The 25,520-nt window shown below is 39.3% G+C and overlaps 2 protein-coding genes and 1 long non-coding RNA gene across 20 annotated transcripts in view; 1 reads left to right on the plus strand and 2 right to left on the minus strand.

Annotated features, from left to right (window-relative positions):
- The window catches only part of dock7 (dedicator of cytokinesis 7), a 52,939-nt gene extending 39,948 nt beyond the window's left edge, over positions 1–12,991 (minus strand). For all 17 annotated transcript variants that reach the window (XM_085386555.1, XM_085386554.1, XM_085386552.1 and 14 more), the window contains exons 1-3: positions 12,835–12,991; positions 8,596–8,695; positions 1,760–1,935 (exon numbers count right to left, since the gene is read on the minus strand). In XM_085386555.1, coding sequence (XP_085242681.1) covers positions 1,760–1,935; positions 8,596–8,695; positions 12,835–12,872 — 314 coding nt within the window. In that variant the 5' untranslated portion in view covers positions 12,873–12,991. The remainder of the gene's footprint in view (positions 1–1,759; positions 1,936–8,595; positions 8,696–12,834) is intronic.
- On the minus strand, positions 6,042–7,871 carry LOC146649239 (uncharacterized). Its single transcript, XR_014908128.1, has 3 exons — positions 7,492–7,871; positions 7,153–7,186; positions 6,042–7,045 (listed from the first exon to the last, which is right to left on the minus strand). It is a non-coding gene; the product is annotated as an uncharacterized LOC146649239 (long non-coding RNA).
- Positions 12,992–14,390: 1,399 nt separating the features above from the next.
- atg4c (autophagy related 4C, cysteine peptidase) lies at positions 14,391–24,603 on the plus strand. 2 transcript variants are annotated; one of them, XM_085387060.1, is made up of 10 exons: positions 14,676–14,778; positions 15,175–15,258; positions 15,794–16,018; positions 17,811–18,150; positions 18,947–19,017; positions 20,781–20,983; positions 21,168–21,246; positions 22,018–22,094; positions 22,576–22,695; positions 23,077–24,603. In XM_085387060.1, exons 1-10 carry the CDS (start codon positions 14,703–14,705, stop codon positions 23,242–23,244), a joined length of 1,443 nt encoding a protein of 480 aa, XP_085243186.1. In that variant the 5' UTR covers positions 14,676–14,702; the 3' UTR covers positions 23,245–24,603. The 2 variants fall into 2 exon arrangements, with proteins under 2 accessions (XP_085243185.1, XP_085243186.1); XM_085387059.1 differs by lacking the exon at positions 15,175–15,258 and having other exon boundaries at positions 14,391–14,778.
- The last annotated feature ends 917 nt before the right edge of the window (positions 24,604–25,520 follow it).

Below are 25,520 nucleotides of genomic sequence, written 5' to 3' on the forward strand. Positions count from 1 at the left end.
GACTTTCAACTCCCGCCACAGATTTTCTATGGGGTTGAGGTCTGGAGACTGGCTAGGCCACTCCAGGACTTTCAAATGCTTCTTACGGAGCCACTCCTTTGTTGCCCGGGTGGTGTGTTTTGGATCATTGTCATGTTGGAAGACCCAGCCTCGTTTCATCTTCAAAGTTCTCACTGATGGAAGGAGGTTTTGGCTCAAAATCTCACGATACATGGCCCCATTCATTCTGTCCTTAACACGGATCAGTCATCCTGTCCCCTTGGCAGAAAAACAGCCCCATAGCATGATGTTTCCACCCCCATGCTTCACAGTAGGTATGGTGTTCTTGGGATGCAACTCAGTATTCTTCTTCGTCCAAACACGACGAGTTGAGTTTATACCAAAAAGTTCTACTTTGGTTTCATCTGACCACATGACATTCTCCCAATCCTCTGCTGTATCATCCATGTGCTCTCTGGCAAACTTCAGACGGGCCTGGACATGCACTGGCTTCAGCAGCGGAACACGTCTGGCACTGCGGGATTTGATTCCCTGCCGTTGTAGTGTGTTACTGATGGTGACCTTTGTTACTTTGGTCCCAGCTCTCTGCAGGTCATTCACCAGGTCCCCCCGTGTGGTTCTGGGATCTTTGCTCACCGTTCTCATGATCATTTTGACCCCACGGGATGAGATCTTGCGTGGAGCCCCAGATCGAGGGAGATTATCAGTGGTCTTGTATGTCTTCCATTTTCTGATGATTGCTCCCACAGTTGATTTTTTCACACCAAGCTGCTTGCCTATTGTAGATTCACTCTTCCCAGTCTGGTGCAGGTCTACAATACTTTTCCTGGTGTCCTTCGAAAGCTCTTTGGTCTTGGCCATGGCGGAGTTTGGAGTCTGACTGTTTGAGGCTGTGGACAGGTGTCTTTTATACAGATGATGAGTTCAAACAGGTGCCATTCATACAGGTAACGAGTGGGGGACAGAAAAGCTTCTTACAGAAGACGTTACAGGTCTGTGAGAGCCAGAGACTTTCCTTGTTTGAGGTGACCAAATACTTATTTTCCACCCTAATTTACGAATAAATTCTTTACAAATCCTACCATGTGAATTCATGGATTTTTTTTTCACATTCTGTCTCTCACAGTTGAAGTGTACCTCTGGTGCAAATTACTGACCTCTGTCATCATTTTAAGTGGGGGAACTTGCACAATCGGTGGCTGACTAAATACTTTTTTGCCCCACTGTAGCTTGAAGGATTCCAAGGCGCTCATTAACTTAGTAACCAAACAGTTTACATACACATCTAATATACAGGCATTTGACTTCCATTCTTAATTTTTGCACCTCTATTAAACTGTAGGTAAGCTTATCTTACTACATTTAATAAGATATAGTAAGATAACGCAGCCTCATACAAATGTAGCAAATGATTTAAGGACAGTGCCTTGACATATAAATATATTGCCGTTGAGTAAATGATAATTGTTTTTGGAAAATGAAATATGGAACCAAGATCACTATTCCTCATTAAAATCTGCGATTTCACATTAATTTGAAATATGTGCTCTCAACTTTATCTAAATTATTCAATCTCCACTATATATTACAGTCTTTTATTGCTCATTTGTTTGTACATTTAACACAAATTATTTGCATTACAAACAATTACTAGTCTCTCGAGATCAACACATTAAATTCCAGATGCTATTAAATGAAGAAAAGAAAAGAAAAAAAACAACAAAGAACACTCCACATCTTTCTTCCACGGCAGCCTTACCCGTCTTCAGGGACAGCTTGTACCACTGTGCGACACTCCCTGGGTGTGTAGATGACCTCAATGTCATCTGGGGGAAACTCAATCAGATCTCTCAGGGGACCTGACTCAACGATGGGAGGGTGAGTGATAAGGTACTCCTCAAAATCCACCGGCTCCACCGCCTCCGTGAGCGGAACCTGGTGGGCGATGAGCAAGTGTGACAGGGAGAAAATCAGAGGGATGGGAGAAGTTAAGTAGCTGTTAATGGCATACACGTCAGTACAGCTCGGCTACTTTTTTTTCTTTGTCTACAAATGTCTTAATAAAATCGTCTCTACTTTTAAGCAAATGCTTCACAAATGCAGTTATTGAGAAAAAAGGGAGAGCTGGTGTTATTTGTCACTCTATTATAGAGCACCATGTTCTGCAATAATAGATCTAAAATATGAGGTGATTTATGTCAATTCTGTTAGGGGAACTGTTTTAGATTTCAGATCATTGTTAATTTCATAATATAAAAAAAATCAGTTGTAAGAATGACCCGTGTGGGATTTGAGAATATCCTCAAAGCTGATACAAGCAGCCAGATTATCACAGGCTAATGACATCATGGGTCTTACTGCGCTGACACAGGGGAGGATACTAGCAGTAATGTGGTAACCACACACCGTTTATGTCAATGAAATTCATTTTGTAACTTGTGGCGATGAAAAGCAACGACCTGTAGAAGCAAAGAATACTGGTGATGGACATACGAAGGAGTTGATAAAAATATACACAACCGGAGCTAACACAGACCTACAGTTAACTGCAAAGCAATGCAAAATAAGCCAATCACTATATATCTGAATAAAACTTATGGCTGCATCCTCTACTTGGGTTTCTTTCTAATGCCCGCATCTCTACACCATTCAGGGCCTCTAAAACAGATATCTTGCCTGAAAGGGCTTCCAACTCCATTTCAGTTTCAAATGTCTGATAATATAATCAACTCTAGAATTACTTTATATGCTAATTATAAGTCACTTTGTCTGCTTCTCTGATTTGCACATGTGTTGCTAACATTGTTGTCTAAGCTAGAAGCTTTTATGCTTATTAATTCTGAGTTTCCACCTTGCCATTCGTCCTAGCAAAAACAAACAACTCGCTGGTCTTTCTGTTAGTGCTGTTCTTATTGTATTCTTCCACCATAATATTTTCTATAGCTAAGCAACCAGTCCTCTGTTTCTATGTTAACATTTTATGTGAAAAGTGGTGTCATATGCTTTTCAGCATTTTAATGTGGATGAAGACTCTTCTGAAACATTCTGAAATGAAAATGTGCTAGTGTGGACGCAGCGTTTGCCTGCTTCTACAAGTGGAACCCAGGGAGAATCTGTTTTAGCAGCTTCATTTTAAGGGTCTGTCTGTGCGTGTCTGTGTTTGTCTGTGTGTGGGTGTGTGCATGCATGTTTGTTCTTCTTCCTCTTGAGGAATTTGAACATGAATATCTTTCACAGTTTTAATTAGAGACCAAATGCAGCCTAATTAAGTAGTGAAGGTGGGACCACGTGTTGGTGTTTCGGCTCAGGAGTACTCAGGGTCAATTGACACTACTCCTTTAACAAACATGAGCCATTTTTACACAGATGCTAAGCCAAATAAAGGTAGCATGATACTGCCTACAGCATGTGATTTTAGATACCATGACCTTGTTGTGGAATTGAAGGCACAACAGTTTATACATCAATACTACCATTGTAATATTATCATGCCTTACCTGCTAATCTTTTCTACAATCAACGATTGTCACGCTCAAAGCTCAAAGTCAGAACAATAACGATACAAAACAGAAAGGGATAATAATGATGGAGCTGCACCAATATGGAACGCCAGGACTGCCATAATGAATTAATTAAATACACCATTAAATAATTAATTAAATGTGGCAATAATTAATTAAAATTGGAATTAATTAATTAAATAAATAGTTATGACACATGTAATTAATTAATTATTGACACATTTAATTAATTATTTATGTATTTCACATTTTAATTAATTATTGACACATTTAATTAATTAATTAATTATTGACACATTTAATTAATTATTTATGTATTTCACATTTTAATTAATTATTGACACATTTCATTAATTATTGACACATTTAATTAATTATTTAATGATATATTTATTTATTTCATTTTGGCAGTCCTGGCGCCTGGCTCTCATCATGAAATAATTTTATCTGTCAGCCTCACCCATCAAACTCAGGGGGCGGGGTTAACGCTGATCGAGTCAAAACCATTGCTTTGGCCTGGTGGCCATTGTTTCTAGCACACAACAACCGGCATGTGGAAGCTAACAGAACTGAGCTTTGAAAAACCCTGTTTGTGTGTTACCAAATACCGTTTTAATATTTTTTTAGCCGAGAATGTAGTGGTTTAATCTTCATGTGTCTGGTCGGTTTGTCAAGATACAGCCTCTTTGCAAAAGTGTTTCGATGATTTCGGAGATGTCTGCCCAGTCTCACGGCAAAGCGTGGGATAGACCCGCTCGCCTCGCAAGCAATCCCACCGACAAAGCGCAGGCCCCGGTACACAGCTGTAGTAACCCCCGCTGACTTCTTTTACTGAGGTTATATTTATCGATGTTTTATTTCCTGATGTTCTTATGTGTCCTACGTGTTTCAGTCGCCAATTCTGAATTATAACTAACATTAAAAACATGTTTAAGGAGGAGAGAGAGCAAATAAATCTGTTTAACATCTGATCTTTGGGTTTTTGTTCAGTAATCAGCGTGACCTGTGTATAAACACATAAAAGAGATAACGTTGGTGTTTCCGTCATGTAGTAACTGCTGGCTTTAACTGTACAAAGGTTGTTCGACACTATGAAACACATACAGACTTCATGATGTTCGGCTAATATTTTTATTGTGAATATTAATCATGCTGACCTCGCTCTGTACACCACGCAGCGAGGTCAGCATATCCACAATATCCTCAGCTCCATGAGTTAACACAAAGTTTCCCAGCTGACTATCTAACTGCCAACTATTCCAGAGACGTGAAAATATACAGCATAAAGAAAAGTGTAAGAGACTCAGCAGCAGATTAGAATAACAGTTATACATTTAATAAATCACCAAATGAATCCAAGAAACGAGCAAACCTGTTCCGACAATTTGAGTTTGTATTCCCTCAGCTGCAGACTCGCTGCTGTTTAAATGTTTGAAAAGGAAGATTAGATATAAACAAACGTCAAACATAGACTCAGTCTGCCTTCACATTTGATATGAGGCCAGCACGTATAGTGGCCTCAGCAGGCTATTACTGAAATACACGTGCTATATCATAAACTATGATATAAACAGGGAGGTCCTATTAACATGTTTAGTTTTAAAGGACACCTTCCTGCCTTTAGTCTCCTTCATGAGCAGTATTAGTTTTCTTCTAACATCCAGAAGTCTGCACAATGTGTTTCATAGTTTGTAACAAGCCTTTGACAGGTAAATCAGAATCAGAATCAGAATCAGAATACTTTATTGATCCCTGGGGGAAATTATGACCGAAAAAGCAAAAAAAAGAAAAAAAAAAGAGAGAGAGAGAGTGTTGACATAAGAAGAGAAAATTCTCTCAATTATGGAGACAGACAAATGGTTCATTTATGTTTGATGTGTGTTTATTCCTCCCTAAATATCGTCGGTGAAGTTCGCCATGCATGTCAGATTTTCCTGCGCATTTTTATACCTCTGCCAACAGAGAGAGAAAAAAAAATCACATTCTAACAGACAGCTGGTGCTTAGAATACAGTTGAATAACTATTAAAAAACAGATGATATTTAGATGATAGTTCAGTCTAACACATGTGCCAGTGAACCATTAAACGTCTGTGAAACTATGCAGTTATGAAACGTAACTTTAACCTCAGCCAAACCGATTTGCTCAGTTGTAAATAAAACAGCGAAGTAAACGTGACCCGACAGACAGAACCTGAGTGAATGAAGTCCAGCGTTTAACCACTGAGAGCTAAAACTCAGCTGAGGTTTGAAAGCTGTGTGCCGGTGATTGGACATCAGCCGCTGATAAAGCTGTTCGCCTATAAAGTGCTCTGTAAGGAAACGAGCTCCAGCAGCTCTGCGCTCGGGGAAAACACTATATTTACTTATCTTGTGCAGAAAAATGCGCTGACATTGCGTTATATCGAGCACCGGCTGCCCAGTTAAACTGTGACTATCACCAGGTAACTAGGCGTGTTTCTTGAATTAGCAGCAGGTGTTAAACAGCTGACAGATGAGGAGGAGGATGCATGCAGGTAAACTGAGGGTCTGTTGAGCTGATCGCTGGTTTCGTGAGAAAAATGTCAGCTCGTTCTTTATGTTACAGAAGCACAGAGACACAAGACCAGGCGGAAAGAGACGATCGTTCGGTGAAAATGAGAATCTGCGAATGCAACATGTGGAACACGGAGAGTGGAATATGTAAACAAACCGGTTAACGTAACCCCCTCGGTGCACTCTGCATGCTAACTGTTAGCAGAGCTAGTGAAATCTCTGAAAACATCTGAGCACTTTTGCAAACATGTTCTATGTTGACAACCTGACCAGACCAGGGGCCCGTTCTTCGTACCTCGCTAAGTAGGTTAGCCGGATTAGATTGTTGACGATTTCGCGTGATCCTGGATCAGTCGGTTCCCCGAAGCTCATCCGGGACTTGCTGTCATAGCAACAGAGCCGTAAGCGTAAACCTGCTCGGGAGCAGGTTTACTTTATGTAAACAGGATTAGATCGCGGCCACGCAGGTATGTCCGCGTCATCATACGAAAGCAACAGCGATATTCCACCACTGTTTCACCATAAATAAATAACATCAATGTAACTAAAGACAATGCAGCACCTGATCCATTTATTGATTTCACACAGGTCATTTCCTAAAAAAGGGAAATGTACTATTAACATTCTATTACATGTATGTGATTATTACAGATTTAATTCATATTTCAGAGTAGCAATTGTAAATTACTTCGTGTAATCAAGATGAGAGACCACGGCTATAAAAGCGAAGGTGGATTTGGGAAGCCTGTCGCAGCCATGTCCTGTCCGTATACGCGAGCCACCCATTGCGGAAGGTGCAAGATTGATAAGGAGAGTCCTCAGAATTCAGCGTATATTGCGGGATAGACAGGATCCTTTAGCTCAGCGCGACAGTGTGCTCATAGAGAGATATCGATTTTCCCGTGAGGGTATTATTCACTTAACCAACTTGTTGACGAGGGGGTGCAGGACCACCACCTGTCTTTTTTTCCTCTGCCCTTTTCTTGGTTGCTGTTATAAACAAACAGATTATTCCAGGGTCTCTTTCCAAGAGACTAAAAGCAATATAAGTGATAAATATTACCATTCTGTAGGATATTCTTATATTTCACTTTTACCTGTTCCCATGTTCTAGTGGGTCCTGTCGTGGCTCTAATGTGAAAGAGGATAAAATATAACATATTATAATATAATGTAATATAATATTGGATAATATAGTGTAATATAATAAATCTACCCTACCGCCTACTGGTGTTGGCCAGAGGGGCCGATGGCGCGATATGGCAGCCTGGCTTCTGTCAGTCTGCCCCAGGGCAGCTGTGGCTACAACTGTAGCTGCCTCCACCAGTGTGTGAATGTGAGAGTGACTGAATAGTGGCATTGTAAAGCGCTTTGGGTGCCTTGAAAAGCGCTATATCAATCCACTCCATTATTATTGTTATTATTAAATTACTTACGAGTTTAATTTGTCAGCAACTTTCTGCCAGCCCTCGCTCCTTGCTTTTGCAGCCTTTGCAGTGTTCCCTTGCGTTCTGATTAAACTCTGAAACTCCTGAAATCCCTCACTCAAGAGTTCTTGCTCTGCTGCCGAAAAATACCGAGCCGAGCGCGCTCCGTCGACATTTTCGCCGACCAATCAGAGGGTTGCCGATCAATGTTTCTACTATCGATGCGTGGCCCCTTTTACGACACCCAGTGATGTCACATTACTGCGTCCAGCTGTACTAATCGTCAACAGCAGGTGTGTTCGGGGAACCGGATTAGCGAGCTCACGGTTAGCGCGATGATTTGATCTTGGATGTGTCATTTGATCTTGGATGTAGTAAGCGACGTACGAAGAACGGGCCCCAGCTTGTGATTTGATCTGCATTCTGGGATAACTGGCTGCCCCAAGTCTACACAAGCAATCGATTTTCTAGGATCGACCTGTTTTGACTTACTTTGCACGGCAACCAATCAAATGTTAGAGAAGCTGCATGGGCAGCGTTAACCCCGCCCCCTGAGTTTGATGGGTGAGGCTGACAGATAAAATTATTTCATGACGAGAGCCAGGCGTCAGGACTGCCAAAATGAAATAAATAAATATATCATTAAATAATTAATTAAATGTGTCAATAATTAATTAATTACATGTGTCAATAATTAATTAAAATGTGAAATACATAAATAATTAATTAAATGTGTCAATAATTAATTAATTACATGTGTCATAACTATTTATTTAATTAATTAATTCCAATTTTAATTAATTATTGCCACATTTAATTAATTATTTAATGGTGTATTTAATTAATTCATTATGGCAGTCCTGGCGTTCCATACACCAACACCTTCAAATGTCTGTGTAAAAAGGCTTAATGTGGTGAACAGGACAATCAATAGTTGTCCCTCATGGCACTCTGCTAGACAGTTGTGCAGCTTTTCACATGTACCAAAAACCCAAAGCAAAACACCCCTGACCCCAATTAGAGAAAACATCAATCTCATTTGAAGAAAACCAACTACTACAACTGTTTACATGTAAACACAATGAATGATCAGCGGCCTTTCAGACTACTCACTGTGTTACTTGTTGTTGTTCCGACGTTGAGGTTTTTGAAGAGCTGTGGGGAGCCTCCATACTGTCCAGCTATCTGTTTCCTAACCTCTGCTGCCACAGTCCTGCAAACAGAGTAACAGGTAGAGAGGACAAGAAATAAGTCAGCTTATGCAAAAAGTCTCTCTAGACATCCATTAAGTGGATATTGCAGGCTTATTAGTATTTAGAATCATATTAAGACCATCCCAGTATATTTCTCACAGTATGGACGAATGACGGCCATGAATGACGGATCCCAGTACTGGTGTGATTAAAACAGAACAACAGAACAAACCAGTGATGGAAATGTGTCTGTGTAAAGCTGCATACACACTGCAAGCAATTCACAGCAACGTGACAGCCAGAGATTACAGAAAGCGAATGATATTTGGTAACTTCAAGCAACTATGGGCAAAATAACTGCTAGCAGCATGAAGTGGGCAAGACCTGTGATAAACTTTCAGGCAAGCAACTGAAGAGACTCCTAATGAAAGTGAAAAATACCACTGATTGACATATGACCTGCTACTAAAATCATTAGAAGGTCAGCTGGGCAACCGAACCCTGCAATGTCCACAAGCAACCAGACGGCAATTTCAAAGTGATGTGCCACAAGCGAATAGCTTCAACTATGTATACAGCTTAAGAATAAAAAAAACATCCAAGGACAGTGATGTAACTACAAAGCATGAATATTTTCATATTCTCCAACATATGAAATGGATTATTGTAGATTTAGTGGAATAACCCATAAATTTAACCCACCAATTTAACCCATCTTGGCAAAATAATGCCAAGATGAATGACAGAAGCTACATTTGAACTCGTGTGCAAGCTCTGATTCATCCAAAACTGTGAACAACAGTGGTTGCACTGGGAAAATACAGCGCTACAACCACAGAAGTATTATAAGTAGTAATCTCAAATATGACACTATGTGGTGAATGTATTTATATCCTTTCAGAGGTTTTTGCTGGGACTGTCCCAGAAACAACAACAAAGGTTTATTGTACAGTGAGACCTTTCCAGTAATGTATGGTATGTGACTGTCCCTGGTACAGTCAGTGTTCTACATTAAAAAAAAATGTCCCACGCGGTCGAAGTGCAATAAAGAGGGTTGGATCTATCACAAAATATCATTTCCCCTATACAACATTAGGTAATAAGATTGCATTATCTTTTTCTCAATTTCATAATGCAATTCTAGCACCAGTCGTATTTATGTGGAAAACATACTTCGCTCTGCCTCCAGTATATAAAAATTTACACTAACAACACTGGTACCACTATATCAGCTATGTAACACAAGATTAACTATAGTATCCAGTATGATATTTGTCTCAGTCAATGATATGGAGTACTGACAAAAGTCAAAGTTTGGTGAATTAAAAAAAACCCAAAAAACTGCATGATTGCAAAAATGGCATATTTATTTACTTTAAATTCCTTGAGAAGCTAAAAATGTAGGATTTTTTATTGAATCATTTGGGTTATCTCATAACATACAAAGATTTTTTTTAAAAGGCATGCTGAAGGATTTTGGCTATGTCCAACTAACTACCTAAATGCAGTTGCTACTTCAAGCAACTCACTGGGATATGTAAAACTAACAAACACAGAGGATCACATTTTTTTGTATTTTAACTCTCCTTCTGTCTCTGCTGAGCTTCACTGTGTTAGCTCAGACAGCATCGTGTATTACACCAATACACAGCAGAAAAAAAATAATTTAAAAAAAAATCCCTGGACCCCAGTGGTCAGCACAAAGCTCTCAGTCTTCAATTGTGGCTGTAGCCACGCACATTCGAAGGTCCTTTAAATCACAGCAACCACCAAAACCACTTAAAGATTTTTGCCTTGAACAGAAAAACAATGCAGCAAGAGGCCCAAAGCGACACAAACAAATTAATGCCAAGGAAAAAAGCTACAAACTAAAGGGCCAAGGTTATGTTACACTGCTAATGCAGAGTGTTATGATGTTTTTTTGTAATATTTTTCCTCATAAGCAACAAACTCTCTAATGTGTCTGTTTCTCTCCACTCTCATTCTAAAGGTTGTATCATAACGACTAGCTTGAAGGTGACTTTAGACTCTGGCCCATAATTACAGCAATTGTGAGTACAGATCACTTGTGATTGAGTCTGTGAGATCATTACAAAAGTCACATCCCTTTCCAATTTTCTAAATCGGCTAAGATCATCTCCACTCCTGTAATGCATGAGCATCAGACAAGACTACAAACAAAATGTCACAGTTATCATTTTAAGCAGGAAAACAAAACAAAAGCAGCATGATCCAACTTTCCAGCTTAAGATGAACAAGATTATGTTCTGTGGGAGAGATCAGGAGGTCTCTGCAGAGCCGTGCTGTCACAGCTGGGGAAAAAGCACAAGGCTGCACTGACAAACACATTCCACACTGCTCCCCGAGCCCTCCTGCCAGACCTTTACTTAGCACTGGTCACTGCACAGAGGAATAACTTGATTAAGCAAACAGGATATCTGACAAAGATGGTAAAAACAACAACTTCTCTTCCCAGGCGCAAAATAGAAAGTGGAAGCAAAAGAAGAATCATAGCTTAACAATCCTGAGGCAGGACTGTGCCTTCTGAGTAGGAGGAAATTTGACTTAAAATATGTGATAGCGGGCACCGGTTTAGGTCGCTGGGATGAGCAGGCAACCGTATGCCCGTGGCTGAGAGTGGCAAGCCTCGATTCGAATCCGACCCACAGCTCTTTGCCGCCTGTCTTCCCCTCTCTCTCTACCTCTGCTTTCCTGTCACTCTTCACTGTACCCTTTCAAAAGGCCAAAAAATATGTGATAATAGCTTTCATTAAAAAGAAAGAGTGTAGCTAAACAAGTTCAGCAGAGAACTCTTGTCCTTTGTTACGTGAATAATTTTAGCATGTTAAAAAGCATTCCAACAGGCTGTGAGAAGATTAACAGGGAACCATTTCAACTTTTATTGAGGCCTGTTATGCCCATAATACAGATATAATATCACAACTGCAATATAAAGCAGCCAAATTCAATAACAAATCTACTTTGTCTACTTAAACTGAGCCAGAAAAATGTCATTAAATGCCACAGGTTTCTTAATGAGGGCCGCGACTTATATTACTCTGCATGCTCATGTGCATGCCATCCAAAAGGCATCTCAGAATCATCCTGTCAGTAATTTAATAATAATGTGAAGTCCCAATAATACGATGGAAAGTTAATATATGGTAGATTCATATTCTTTCAGTCGGGACATAAACAACTTCTACGGGAAAATGTCAAGATGATAGTGAACTTACTACAGTTCAATAATGAAAACACATTTGCTTCAAATAGATTATCGATTTTAAAATAGACAACACTCAGGAGCATGTCTGTGGTCTTATGTAATCATCTTTCCCTTCACTGTGGATCACAGTGAAACGCTCTCCAGAGAGATGTAAATTCTTATCTCATCTAACAGCACCACATAGAGAACAGGTCAACCAGCAGGCACGCATGCATATACTTGCTCAACAATTTTTAAAACGCCTTCATTGTTCGGACATTAATTGATCAGCAATAACAGTGATTAAATACGTCTATGTTGATCTGTACTGTACAGCTATCTGAACACTGACTGGGAAGATGGCATTTGACAGCTTGCACAAAGCCCTTTGTTAAAGAGATTACTTTGATCTGTCTGAGGGGCGGGGAAGAGATTATAATATCAGTATTTGATATCAGCGGAGGGAGGCTTTTGTTCCAAGTAATAAATGTGCAATCTCGTTTCAGTTAGGTAAATCTTTAAACATAACAAAGTTCAGGCACATCTCTCCCAGTGCCAGTAGTACCTAGCTGCCCATCGTTAGCTACTGTAAGCGAGATAGCTACTTGTCCAAAATTAACGGTTATCAATTTACAGTAGCTACGTTCATTTCGGTAATTATAATTATTGAAAGTCTGTTTCCTCTCCACCCCGGAGACATACATAAATATGATATCACCCCTTTGTTAGTATTCACTGGTAAAGGACAGTAGCAGCTAGCAGTGTCGCTGTCTGTCTGGGTGGGTCTGAGCATCTTTGCAGTCACAGCTAACAAGCGGCTAGCTCAGAGCAGCAAGGCTGCGCTGGCGGCTGGGCCTCCTTCATAGGGTTCCCTCAGCATTGGTCTGAGGGCGACCTACATGGAAGTCCTCGGTGGGCATTTTGCGAGCACGTTGCGGTATGTTAAGTCTTTACCTGCTAATTTTTTGGGCGAAGGCGCGGCGTTCAGCCATGGCAGTGGCCGCTGATGTGCTTAAGCAAATTCCCAGGCAGGCAGGCAGCAGGCAGACTCCGTTTTCCACTCAATACGACCACAGGGAAAAACGGGAAAACAGGAGAATGGATCATTACCGTAATGAACGTAACGCTGTGCCACAGAACACACCCAATGAAAAGTACTTGCGCATTCTCATTTCAAAAAGAACTCGGGTGGGTTAAGGAAGAAGGATTACGGATAAAATACTATTAATGAATAGCGAACATGAACATCTTTCAAAACTAAAGACACTTGAGAATTATCGGGAAAAGCAGTTATCACGAAATTATAGTAAAACCAGGTGCAGGACCTATAAGAAGCTGAAATATGTAAATTTTGCATGATTATACATGTCAAATATTTTTACTTGCATTTTTTGTCTTCACGGGTAAAGCAGCAGTATTTGTTAATGGATAATAATAATTTATAAATTAAGTTGTAAGTTAAAATATTTGTTTCTCAATATATATTGGAGTAGAAATAAGTAGAAGTAAAATATTGATGTATAGTGCTTCACATTTGTACTAAACTTCAACATTTGATACTTGAGTAAAAGTTACTTTGTATGCCGATTTGTATGCATGAGTTAAACAAAGGAGTATTTTTTAAAAAGGACTGGAAGTTTGCTGGAAGTTTGTGCGACATAACTGAGAATAAAATATATATATGAAAAAAGAACTACTTCATTGTCGTCCTTAACAACCTTAAACAATAATCATAATACCGTAGAAATGAAAACAAATAGCATAAAGACTTTGTCAATTGTAGATAATGCAAATGAAACACATTCAAAAGAAAAGAGACTACATTTTATCATCTTTTTCTTTTATACGGATTACTTTAGAAGCCACTGAGTAATGTTGTCTTCAGGTTTTGTGAAATAATAGAATAAAGTTTTTGTTTTTTAAAAATGACAATTTCAATAAAGTTTTTATTTCCTGAAAATCGGTTTACAGTAAATGTTTAAATAGACTGCAGTACGCTGTAGTAAAATCAAACACGCAAATTTAGAGAACCATTTGTCAACATTATTAAAATAATTAAGTCGCAACCGTCTTAACACTGTTAAGACTTAACAAGTGTCAACAGTAATAGGAGTTAAACTAAATAGTCGAATTTCTGTAAGAGAAAGAGAAAAATGAATATTATCAGGATAACTGTATAACATTGATAGGTTAAGTCTCTACTGTATATTACTGTAACGGTACACTAGATCCATAAAAAATAAAGGACTGAATGAATAAATAAATACGATGAAAATGAACATCAGCCGTTGTTGCGATGTGATTAAAATATTTTTTTATACCACGCCCTGCCCATTTGTACGACAGAGAGCGCTTGTTCTTATTAAAAGAACTACCCAAACAAAGCAGAGTGGAGTTAAAGGCAGTTAATAATGGGAAACCGCTTTTAACGCCTCCCTGTCGGGTTGTCTGGATTTCTTTTTCAGGCTAACCCTCGCGGTTCCCAGCGGAAGCACCGCGAGATCACCTGACTTCACTGTTTCTACTTCCTCAAAATGTAAATATTGGCGTTCGTGTTTGGAGTGTGAGTTCATATCGCAACTACTGGACGACAAACTGTGTTTTAAATGATCTTTTTGACATGTTTCAACACGGAGCTGCAACGCGTCTGTGAGGGAAACACGAACGGATGGAGGAAACTAAAATGAAGCGATGTTCTCACTGCAAGCTTTAATGTCATGTCATTTTTGTACCTCGAAGTCATAGTTAGTTAACACTGTGTGTCCGTCACGTAAAATGGTTGTAGGCTGAATGGGAATGGGTTTCCTCCCTCACTGTTTCAAATGGAGAATAAAGGGAGCGACGAGGTGGAAAAATTGAAGACAAAGTTCTTGTCCGTGTGGCACAATGTGAAGTACAGTAAGTAATTGGCTGCAGGCTTACACACACACACACACACACACACACACCAATGTTTAGCCCTGAGTGCCTGCTTTGTTTTCAATGCACGCGTCACTGATGTGTTGCTTTGACTTGTCCATGTTCTGTACAACAGAACACGCACTCACACAGTCTTATGCTGCTTAGTCACTCCTTAAAATAGTTCTTCATCAAACTTTTCCACATTGTATTGTATGTTTTCCCTCTACTGGCCTACTTTTGTCCAATGGCGAACGCTCTTCGTCTTATTAACAAGAAGTCAGGAGTCACGGAACTGACCCAGTACACTTACTGATTAGTTTCCTAGGATAGGTGTGTCAGTTAAATCTCGCCATCGATGAAGCTGTGACATATTGTCTGTTTACTCTGTCTTAGGTTGGGCTCTCAAACCAAAGACGTCATTCAGTAGAAATTCTCCCGTGCTGCTTCTGGGAAAATGTTACCATTTTAAGGCTGAAGGTATGCATGAACACATGCAGGTACATTAATAAATGGACACTTTTATGCTGATTGAATTCCCTGTAATAAAAAGTCACATACAATACTGGTTCCCCAAAAGATGGGAAACTGTGTGAGAAACAAAAACAAAAAACAGAATCACACATCATTATACCCCACACAATTATAGGCTCACTTTTAATTATTTTATGTACACTTGACCCAGCACCCAACTTTATTGAAAAAAATTGTATACAGTATATATGTACGTACAGTATGTAACAAATAACTTAAGCACCATTATTAACTTGTGTAATTTTTACAAATCAACATCTAAGTAGATATTGTTTAGATCATTCTCATATCTGTGGTTAGTGAAATAGCAGGATTGTGTCTTTGATCCATCCATTGAATTTGTAGATAAATTGCGCTAAGCAGTTACGCCAATTAGTATGAGCCACAAGTAAGAAATGGCAATAAGAAAGTTAAAATGATCATTTTATTATAATTGACACAATTAAAAAGTAACTGCAAATCCCTTTTTATCTTTTTTTAGCCACAGATGAAGAGAGTCCTACTGAAGCCTCTGTTGAGGACCTTGTTATGGGGGATGTGGATGCTTTCCGGAGGGATTTTGCATCCCGTGTCTGGCTCACCTACAGGGAAGAGTTTTCCCCTCTGCCAGGCAGCACGCTGACCTCTGACTGTGGCTGGGGCTGCATGCTGAGGGCTGGTCAGATGATGCTGGCTCAAGGACTTATGTTGCACTTCTTGGGAAGAGGTGAGGAAAATGATGGTACTGCAGCTGTGCTACAGTATAACCCCTTACAACAAGATCTATGAAAAATAAAAATCATATATCATTCTAAGTTTAAATATTCAAATTAGTTCATTGTCCAAATGTCTTTGGTCCCAAGCGGCACAGTGTTGCAGTGGTTAGCGCACCTGCCTTTGAATCCATTGGCTATGTGGGGCTTTTCTGTGTGGAGCATGTTCTCCCTGTCCATGTGTGGGTTCCTCCCACAGTACAAAGACAGGCATGTTAGGATAATTGGTGATTCTAAATTGACTGTAGGTGTGAATGTGTTATCCATGAGATAGGCTTGTGACCTTGTGCACCATGTACCTGATGTCTCACCCGATGACAGCCCTGGCAGTTTAGGTGTACTAGTCTGGTGTTTTCACCTGTTTGTGTTTCAGACAAACTCTATTCTCCTAAGATCTCTGCAGTGTAAACTGCTGAGTGTTTCTCTTTGTTTTCCAAAGACATCAACTGTGAGATAACATCTTTTGTCACTTTAATTAAGCTTAAATTTATTTTTTGTTTAATGCTTATTTTTGAAAAACTCGTTTGAAGTTTGAAGAGTTTCCTTAATTTGTAAGTTTTTAGTTGGTCCAAGGCATCCAAATGAGCGAACTCTTAATATCTTTGTAAGATCCATTGTCTCTCAACAGCTCTAGTCTACATAATGAATGACTGCCGGTTTAAAGCAGTCATTTAGAAAACAATATTTAAAACTTGTTCTTCTGTCAAATCTAAAATATGTCACTAATGAAATATTTCTCTATAAAATGACTAATGGCCACTTTAGGATATTTATTGATCAATTTTCGCTTTGATTCACTTTGAATCAAGGTCATTTAGTTAATGCCTTAGACTCTATTCTGGTCCATTTTATGGACTGGGCCACTCCCATTCTCCCCGCCTTCAGCTCCCTCCCTGTTTGTAAGGCTGAGGCACAGTTAAAATGAAATACTGGGACACTCAAACTTGTAATTGAACAGAATGACACCTATTCCTTTACAGAAGCACACATGGTTCAGAGTCTTTAGGGCAAAAACCTTTAATTTCAAGGTCTGAATGACTTTTTGTTCTTAATGTTCTAAATGGAAGTTTGATATGTTGAATGATCAGGTTCAAAGATCCTCATAAAGAGTTGGTCAAAGGAGTTGACTCTATTATTTTCTACTTCTCATATCAGGCTTTAAAAACCTACAGCCTGTCCTTGCACTGCAAGTACTGTGTCGTGTATGAATTCTCTAACTATTTTCTGTCCTGCTAGAATGGTGCAGATTACTTATGTAACACCTTTGAAGTAACATTTTGTAGTTTATTTTACCCTGCTTTTGAGAGATTGCAGAGAAACCCCAGTAGGGGTTGGAAAAGTAAGCAATCTCTTGAATTTAGTAGCTTTTAGAGCTTCTCTTATCAGCAACTGGCACCATTAGACGTTCGCTGTAGCTGCTTGCGAAAAAATTGTCTCCGTTAAACTCTTTGTGTGGTTTGGGTCATTGCCATGTAGCATAGTCTCCTGGAAAATCCTTGATACAGTTTTGCTGTCATTGTTCTCTCAATGGCTGCAAGGCGTCAAGGTTCTGAGGCAGCAATAAAGCCCCAAGCCACAAAGGTCCCTCCACTTTGCTGAGATTTTGGTAAATGCTGAAAAATTTCTATCAGTCTACAGAACTTGGAATTTAAATATTCTGAGATTTTTTTTCCAAACAAACTTAAGTAGCATTTGTGTTCACAGAGGAAATGTTAATTGTTGCTCACATGTTATATTTGTCCAAAGACTGGACTTGGTCAGAAGCACTGACACTCCAGCCTTTAGACACAGAGACGTGGACTACAACTGCAGCCAAACGTCTGGTGGCCTCTCTGGAGGCTTCCCTGCAAGGTGCTCCTGGACCCTCTGTACGTAACTCATCACCACAGGCCCAAGCACTTTCCCTTGGATCTGCAGAGGAGGCAGATGCACATTTAAAGGAAATGTACCACCGCACTCTGGTGTCTTGGTTTGGAGATAGCCCTTCGACTCCACTGGGCCTCCACAGACTCGTCCGCTTAGGCCTGACAATGGGAAAACAGGCCGGGGACTGGTACGGACCAGCTGTGGTGGCACACATCCTCAAGTAGGTTTAACGTTTTGGCCTGAACTTACAATTGTTTCCATTTGATTTGATTGATTTAATCATGACTATGTGATGGTTTAGTTTTGTTTAGGACAAAAATAACAGGGTTTTGTTACTGATTGAAGTTTATATTAGTTGCCATGTTAGCCTTTTTTTTTTTATATATATATCTACGATTTAAAACATGTAACAGGAAAGAAAATGTACAAATGCATCTTTGTCTTGACATAAAAAAATTTTTTCATAAAATAAAAGTAATTCAACAAAATAAACATTTTCTTGAGGTCAGTAAATCATTTTAGCCCGAGGAGGGAGACTACACCAAAACATTTGTACTGCTGAAAAATAAAAAAACAAAAATAATAACCTGCTTAATGTATGTTTAATTGTGCATATGTAAATTGCCTGTATTAAAATCATTATACCCATTATACCCATTATAAAGCCTCCGCATAGCTGTTCCACAAAATTCATTTGTGCCAATGAATCATCATCTAATGCAACCATGTTTACATTAAATGATGGAGACTTAATTTTTTATTAATCATCATGAAATAATTATAATGTATACAATCTAGTGACCATATGTGTTTATCAACAACTGTGTAATTATCTGGAAATATCTTCTTATATTTTAACTTGTTTAAAACACCCATCTCTTGCTATTTAACTTTGCAATGTGATGATGAACAAAGCCTCGATGTCGGGTTAGCATAACCTCCAGATACAAACTTCCATTTCTCATCCATTTCCTCTCTGCTTCTTCTTCTTCTTGTCTTCCTTCTCTTTCTCTTAGGAAAGCTGTCGAGGAAGCGATGGACCCTGGTTTGGCGTGTATAACTGCCTATGTCTCCCAAGACTGCACAGGTATGAAAGATGAGCCTGCTGTTGATAAAACAGGAGACTGGGCACAGCGCCCAGGCGGACCTTGCGTTTTCCGCCATCTTTTTGCTGCCGTGAGATCGGAGCTGCGTAAAGCAGTGACAGTAGTCTCGCTGTGTCTATTACCCAACAAACACATCCATTCCAAAACTATAACCTCCTACTCCGGGCTCTTCTTAACCTCAATAACTTGAGAGCTGATTCTAAAGTCAAAGACAGACAGTTATTGGTGATGTATTTATCTAAATGCAAACTTTGACTGTTTCCTGCTTTTCATACTATGAGAATTTGTGTATCCTCTCTTGTTTCATATGGACAGAAAGTGAAATCCAGGAACATTACCTTGAGCATTTTTAACTTTGCCATTTTAAAAAATATTTTCTTGAGAATGAGATATTAAACAATCAGTTTATTCCACAGATAAAACAGCTCTTTAAATTCACAGTCTCGTTAATAGAGTAGATTTTTTTTCTGGTTCATAGTTTGAGTAATTAAAAAAATAATTATTGCTACTATTTTTAGTTATTATTAAGTAAAAAAGGGATTTAAAAAATTACCATAGCACACACTAGCATGCACCAGACTTAATAAGTGCCACATGCTAACTAGCACAATTAGCAGATTAGCATTATATATATATATATATATATATATATATATATACACACACACATACATACACACACACAAGTGAAAGTCATGTGATAAAGAAAGCACAACCATTTTTACTTCTAAGATTGTATGTGTCATGACATAAAAATTACCTGATCCTTTGAAGATCTTAAAATTCCTTAAGCATAGTCTCAAATGAACACTTGACAAATGAAACCATACCGTGAGACCATAGTATAGAAGTCATCTGTGAAAAAGTGGAGTTATGCATGATGGTCAGACACCTTCTGTTTGGTCTCGTCTGTCAAATGGACAGACGCACCTGAACAAACAAATAGTTTGTTCAGGAGCGACTCCGCAAACCGGAGCCATGCTGCCTCTTTTTAGAAAAAAAAAAAGAGGCTTTCTACCTGACAACCCTTCCAAACCAGTCATACTTGTTCAGTCTTTAACTATACTGTCATGAATTTTAACATTTAACATGCTGCACTGAGGCCTGTAGAGTAGATTTTAAAAAGGCTAAAGAGGTGCTCAGTGTTCTTAACCACAAAATCTGACCAGCCCCTGATAGATAGTAGTTTAGCTACAGTGATGATGTGATCTTTGAGTATCTCTCCCATCATGTAGTTCCCCTGGTTACATGAATGTAAATAAAGTATCTACAACACGTGGACGCTACTTTGAAAGTAATGAGCTCTACTGTGGCAGCAGCAGGGGGCGATATCATAACAAGAGAAGATGGTACACGGTTTACCCTTTAAAAGAAAAAGTTTTGTTTAGTTGTATAGTCAAAGTCATAATCAAATAACAAAATGATCTTTCTAAGGCAGAGACTTCACCATAAGAGAAAAAGCAAAAGCCACCCTCCTTTTTAAATTCAGTATAGTGGCATAACTGTATAAGGTCACCATTCTGTGGCAAAACTGTTTTTGTTTTGGGGTTTGTTTTTTTATTTTTTTTTATTTAAAAAAACAAAAACTTTTTTTTTTTAAATTAAAAAAAGAAAACAGGAATGTGACAAAAAACAATGTTTACCAACTACTTACTGCTGACTGTTCATCCAAATAGATTTTGGTGAAAAACACAGCAGACTGAATGACCTCGATCTGACCTTATGTGTTATTGATCCTTTGTAGTATATAGCGCTGATGTCGTCGATTGCCACAGGGCACCGAGAGCAGAGCGGACCTCTGATGAGACACCAGACGCCCCTACTCTGCCACAGAACGACCATCCAGTGCATGCTTCCACCTTACCGGAGAGCCGAGCTGTAATCATCCTCGTCCCTGTTAGGCTCGGAGGGGAGAAGACAAACCCAGAGTATTTTGACTTTGCAAAGGTGAAAAATGCATCTAGATTTGAGTGGTTAAAAAACAAAAACCCTACAAAACAAATATTAGATTCATATTAATAAGAACGAAGATGTTTGGAGATTAAAGAAAGTCAAAATAACTGGATTTTGCCACTGGGATGGTGGGAAACTTAACCGCGCATCTCCGTTCTGTCCTTCTGTGTCCATTTAGAGCATTTTGAGTCTGGAGTACTGCATAGGCATCATCGGAGGGAAGCCCAAACAGGCCTGCTACTTCGTGGGATTTCAAGGTTAGTAATGGAAACGAGGGAAAGAAGACGCACAGAGAGGTTGGTGCGAATAGCAAATTACTTTGCATAATATACCCTTCTTATGTGAAGAGACAAAGTGAGTTAATGTATTCCTGTTTGCGCGAGGAAAACGGAGAGGAGTGGAGATGGAAGCAAGTGAAGCAGGGCTTACTTTATTCTCTCTGACCCATCAAAACCTTGCCCATTTATCACAAGTAAACCTCCCAAGTTGTGAGCCGTAATTGATTTCCATAGGAGGCATGCATTAAATTTCATCTGAGCCCCAAAGTGAGCCACTCTTCATCACCTTCAGGAGCCAGGAGGAACCTTCAGTTGTACATCTTGGCAGTCAATATTTACGCATTTACATTTTACCAATTTGAAATACAGTGGTGGATGATGTCTAAATGACAAGCAATACATTCTCCCTGCCAAGGCGCACCTCGGCGCGGCATTTATCATATGCAAATGGTCGAATATAATTGTGTGTTTGTAAAAGTAATTCCCCCACACAAAAATTAAATGACAACCTCTTTTTGTGGGTGTAAAGGATGGGCTTGTACAAACGCATCTGATTATGTAGAATTTAATCCACCCCGGTGGATATTAAAAAGCAACAACCTTCTGGGAGGCATATTTGACGCACCACAAGCCTAACAGTAGGCTAAGCGTGGTGACTTTGAGCTGCTCTGCATAGAAATTGGGGGAGAAACGCATTTTTGTAATAATCGGATGTTTTTGAATAACTTGTCTTTTGTTTTGTCCTTGCAGATGACAGCTTGATTTACATGGACCCTCATTACTGTCAGTCTTTTGTGGATGTCAGCACCAGCGATTTCCCTCTTCAGGTAATGTGAAATTACACAGACGAGCTGACTTGGGGGGGGGGGGGGCCCGGTAATGTGAATTTAATAGTTGCTGTTAGTACTTAAGGGTATGAATCTTAAAGCAGCACTCGGTCCAATTACAGAGTCCCCATCTGCTGATTTATTTGCTGCTCGGATAACTGAAGCTGCCACTTAAGAGAAATACGGCAAATACGGGCTCAGCCGCCGTGAGCCTTAATATTTCAGGGCCCGTACGTACAAATCGGCACACAGCACTGTGCCGAAACTTTGTTTTATGCTTTTTGCACGCCGTGGTATACAGTGTGACAAGGTGTTAAATTTCAGATGCTGTGACAGCAGATAAATAGGATTGCATTCATCATGTGACGCAGAATACATCTTATTTGGTGTCGATGCTGTCATGGTGTGTATGTATGCCCCGCAGTCACCTGGCCCTTCAGCTTGATGAATATTTTCATGTATTTTGTCTCTCTTTGTCTAGTCGTATCATTGCCCCTCGCCAAAGAAGATGCCTTTCAGCAAGATGGACCCGAGCTGTACCGTTGGTTTCTACTCCAGAAGTGTTCAAGACTACGAGAGGATCAGTCAGGAGCTGTCTAAGGTGAGACCACAGCAAAGGATACCTTGATAGTTACTGTGACTCTACACAATTCCTCACAATTTCTTTCCTTATTTTACATGCTGTTATTGTTGTTGTAATACTGCTGTATATTCATTGTTTCCTGTCCTGGCAAATATATCCGTCAGGTAACCTGAGTTGGACAGCAGGTGGCACCATTTAGCCATAAATCTGTCTCAATTCTTACTTCTCACACCAGTCGTTTTGTTGTTGTAAACCAAAATCCGTCCTCAAATTTGGAAAAAAAAAACCTTTCTGTTTAAGTGAAATGAATGTGATTTGCATCTTCGAAAAGAAGATCCTAAGCCTTGTTATCTTAAGCCTTTAAAAGCAAAGCCATGAAACACTGCTTTATTGTTCCAGCTGCTGCAGCCATCAGCGAAGGAGAAATACCCCGCATTCACTTTCGTGCAAGGTCATGGCAGAGATTACAACCTGTCGGCAGGCCTGACACCTGAAAAGAGAGAGTGGCCCTTCATCCGTGACCCGCGGAGGACGGTCACCACCGTCGGAGACTTTGTGCTGCTTTGACAGCCCTTTTTTAAAGTCCTCTTCTGATTAATCTAATTTGTTAAAGTCCAGAGCCTCATGTAAGTGATATAAAGGTTTATGGAACTACACGAATACAGTTTATGCATCCCGGACACTTTACTGATGAATTTGTAATTAACTGGTGAGACTTATGTTTGTAGGTAATGTGAACATGTTGAATAATATGCCAGGAAGCCTTGGAACATCTTTTTGTGCTCTACTGAATTCAGTGACCCAACATTTTTTTTGGTGGTGTTTTGAAATGGTATTTTAGCAAAGGGGAGCATTTGGGAGAGCACTGTTCATTTTACACCATTATCATATTTTTGATAGAGATTTTGTGAACTCATCAGATTTCAGAGGACTTGAGATTTTGCACCTTAAATCAGAAGCTTATAATGATCGCCAGGTCAAGTTCACACCTCAGTTTTGTGAATTTAGGACTGAGAATGCCATGTCGAAGTAGTAATTATAAACTAAGATCAGTGTTAGATTATTTTTTAAAAGCATAGGGTTGCAACTAGAGAACTCTTAAGTGTAGGTAGCAGTAGCCTAACAGGTATGGTAAACGTCTTCATTAGTATAAGCTAGGCAGTCTATGAAGATGGGCAGAGCAAGTAATTTTTTCAAACATCTCTGCCAAAAAACAAGAATGAAGAGCATCTCAGCAGCAGACTGCAGAAGCATATGCTTTGAAGGAGTGTTTTAAAAACACTGTTAATATCTTTTTTATAATTAACTTCTTTGTCTTTGCAACATGGTGTGGTGTATTTGCTTGCCTATGTGCATTTTTGCCTGCTTGCATCACAGTGAAAGGGACTAGGATTTGCTAAGGGGTTAACTGTGCCATGTTCTGTAAAGCACAAAGCACTATCTGTTATAAATGTAATGTTAACAATAAGATTCTCTGTAGGATATCACCTCTTTATAGCTAACACGTTTATAACAGCAAATGAATCAAAGAGTTAAAAAAGACTCTTTTAAATCTGATTCAGGGAATTGTAATCTAGAGGCTGCTAAAAGTTTTTTGGGATTGACAATAGAGATTCAAGTCAACACTATAAGCACTGTTATACTACTTTACTCCATTATTTCCACATTTTTGAGAGATATTTTTCATACAAAGAGGGTTTTGTAACATTTCATGCCATGCACCTTGCCATATTTCAGTTTTCTTCATTCTGTTCTCCAGCACTGAGTGAGTAAGAACCAGGTGTGACACAGTTTCATAGTAACTATACATGATGAAGGAAGTATTCCGTCTGTTAAACACATGCTTTGTCTGCTTGGATAAATTGACTTATAAAATTACAATGTTTAACCACTGCCAAGCAAAAAAAAGTTAAATAAACTTGAAATCTTTTTTTCTTTCTTTTGTTTAGTTTGTTTTTTGTTCACTTTAAGAATCCTGAGCCATCCTAGGACAAAAAGGAAAAAAAAAATCAGTGCTACATGCAAACCTCAGTGGTGTGTTGAAATGTATTCAGTTCCTTTCTCTCCCAGTCAAATGTAGTAGATTAAAACTAATCGTACGTGCTAACCATCTCTACAGCCCATTAACCAGGAACCGGAAAAAATGTGACCCAGTGACACTGGCAGCAATTGTGTTCCTCTGCGGAGGAAAAGAAAATATCCTTGTGTGCAAAGCTCTGTTACCATGGATAATCTGTCTGTTGCCCCTTTAGTTTGAGCTATGCCGGACTGTTTTCCTGTACAATACAAATTCTTGTATCATGATGAGGCATGCTTTTTAAGGAGGAAACTGTCCCTTCTGTGTTGGAGACAGGGCAAGGGTTAGGATGGAGGGACAGAAAGAAGAATCCATCTGTTCTCTGCCATGCTGAAGCAATGGCAAAGTGCATAAAGGCATCATTTAGATCCACTGTCTGATCTGTGTGGCAAGTTTCTTTTTTTTTTTTTTAGTGGCTGGGCAACTGACTGTTTGGACAGAGCAGGAACATCAAATATGCAAGAGCAAAAAGATCTTTGTACGGTGAAGAGGAAGGGTTGAATGGGCAGGAGGGATGATGGGACATTTGGGATTTTTTTTTTTTTTCACAGACATGAAAGAGCATTTGTGTCGCAGAGCACAGCGGTCTGAGGGCTGACTGTGTTCTCCAAGTATTTACAGGGGACGTATGAATATTTGATTAATATTCCCCTGAGGCTCAGGGGAAATGCAATAAGCAAGCGGTGGCTTTACAAAGCAAGCTGATCACATACACTGTGCCTTACTGTTTAACACAGCTGTCTAAAGTGTCACTCATATTGCAGAT

Source organism: Rhamphochromis longiceps, linkage group LG17 (assembly GCF_057381845.1).
Source record: "Rhamphochromis longiceps isolate RC_006_pf linkage group LG17, R_longiceps_female_GT1.1, whole genome shotgun sequence".
In the NCBI taxonomy this organism is placed as follows: Eukaryota; Metazoa; Chordata; class Actinopteri; order Cichliformes; family Cichlidae; genus Rhamphochromis; species Rhamphochromis longiceps.

Bases quoted from the DNA above. Each gene is read 5' to 3' on its own strand.
- atg4c (XM_085387060.1), top strand. From the start codon at position 14,703: ATGGAGAATAAAGGGAGCGACGAGGTGGAAAAATTGAAGACAAAGTTC. The intron at 19,018-20,780 runs GTATGAAAGATG...GATCCTTTGTAG, and splicing joins TGTCTCCCAAGACTGCACAG to TATATAGCGCTGATGTCGTC. The intron at 22,696-23,076 runs GTGAGACCACAG...TTATTGTTCCAG, and splicing joins TCAGTCAGGAGCTGTCTAAG to CTGCTGCAGCCATCAGCGAA.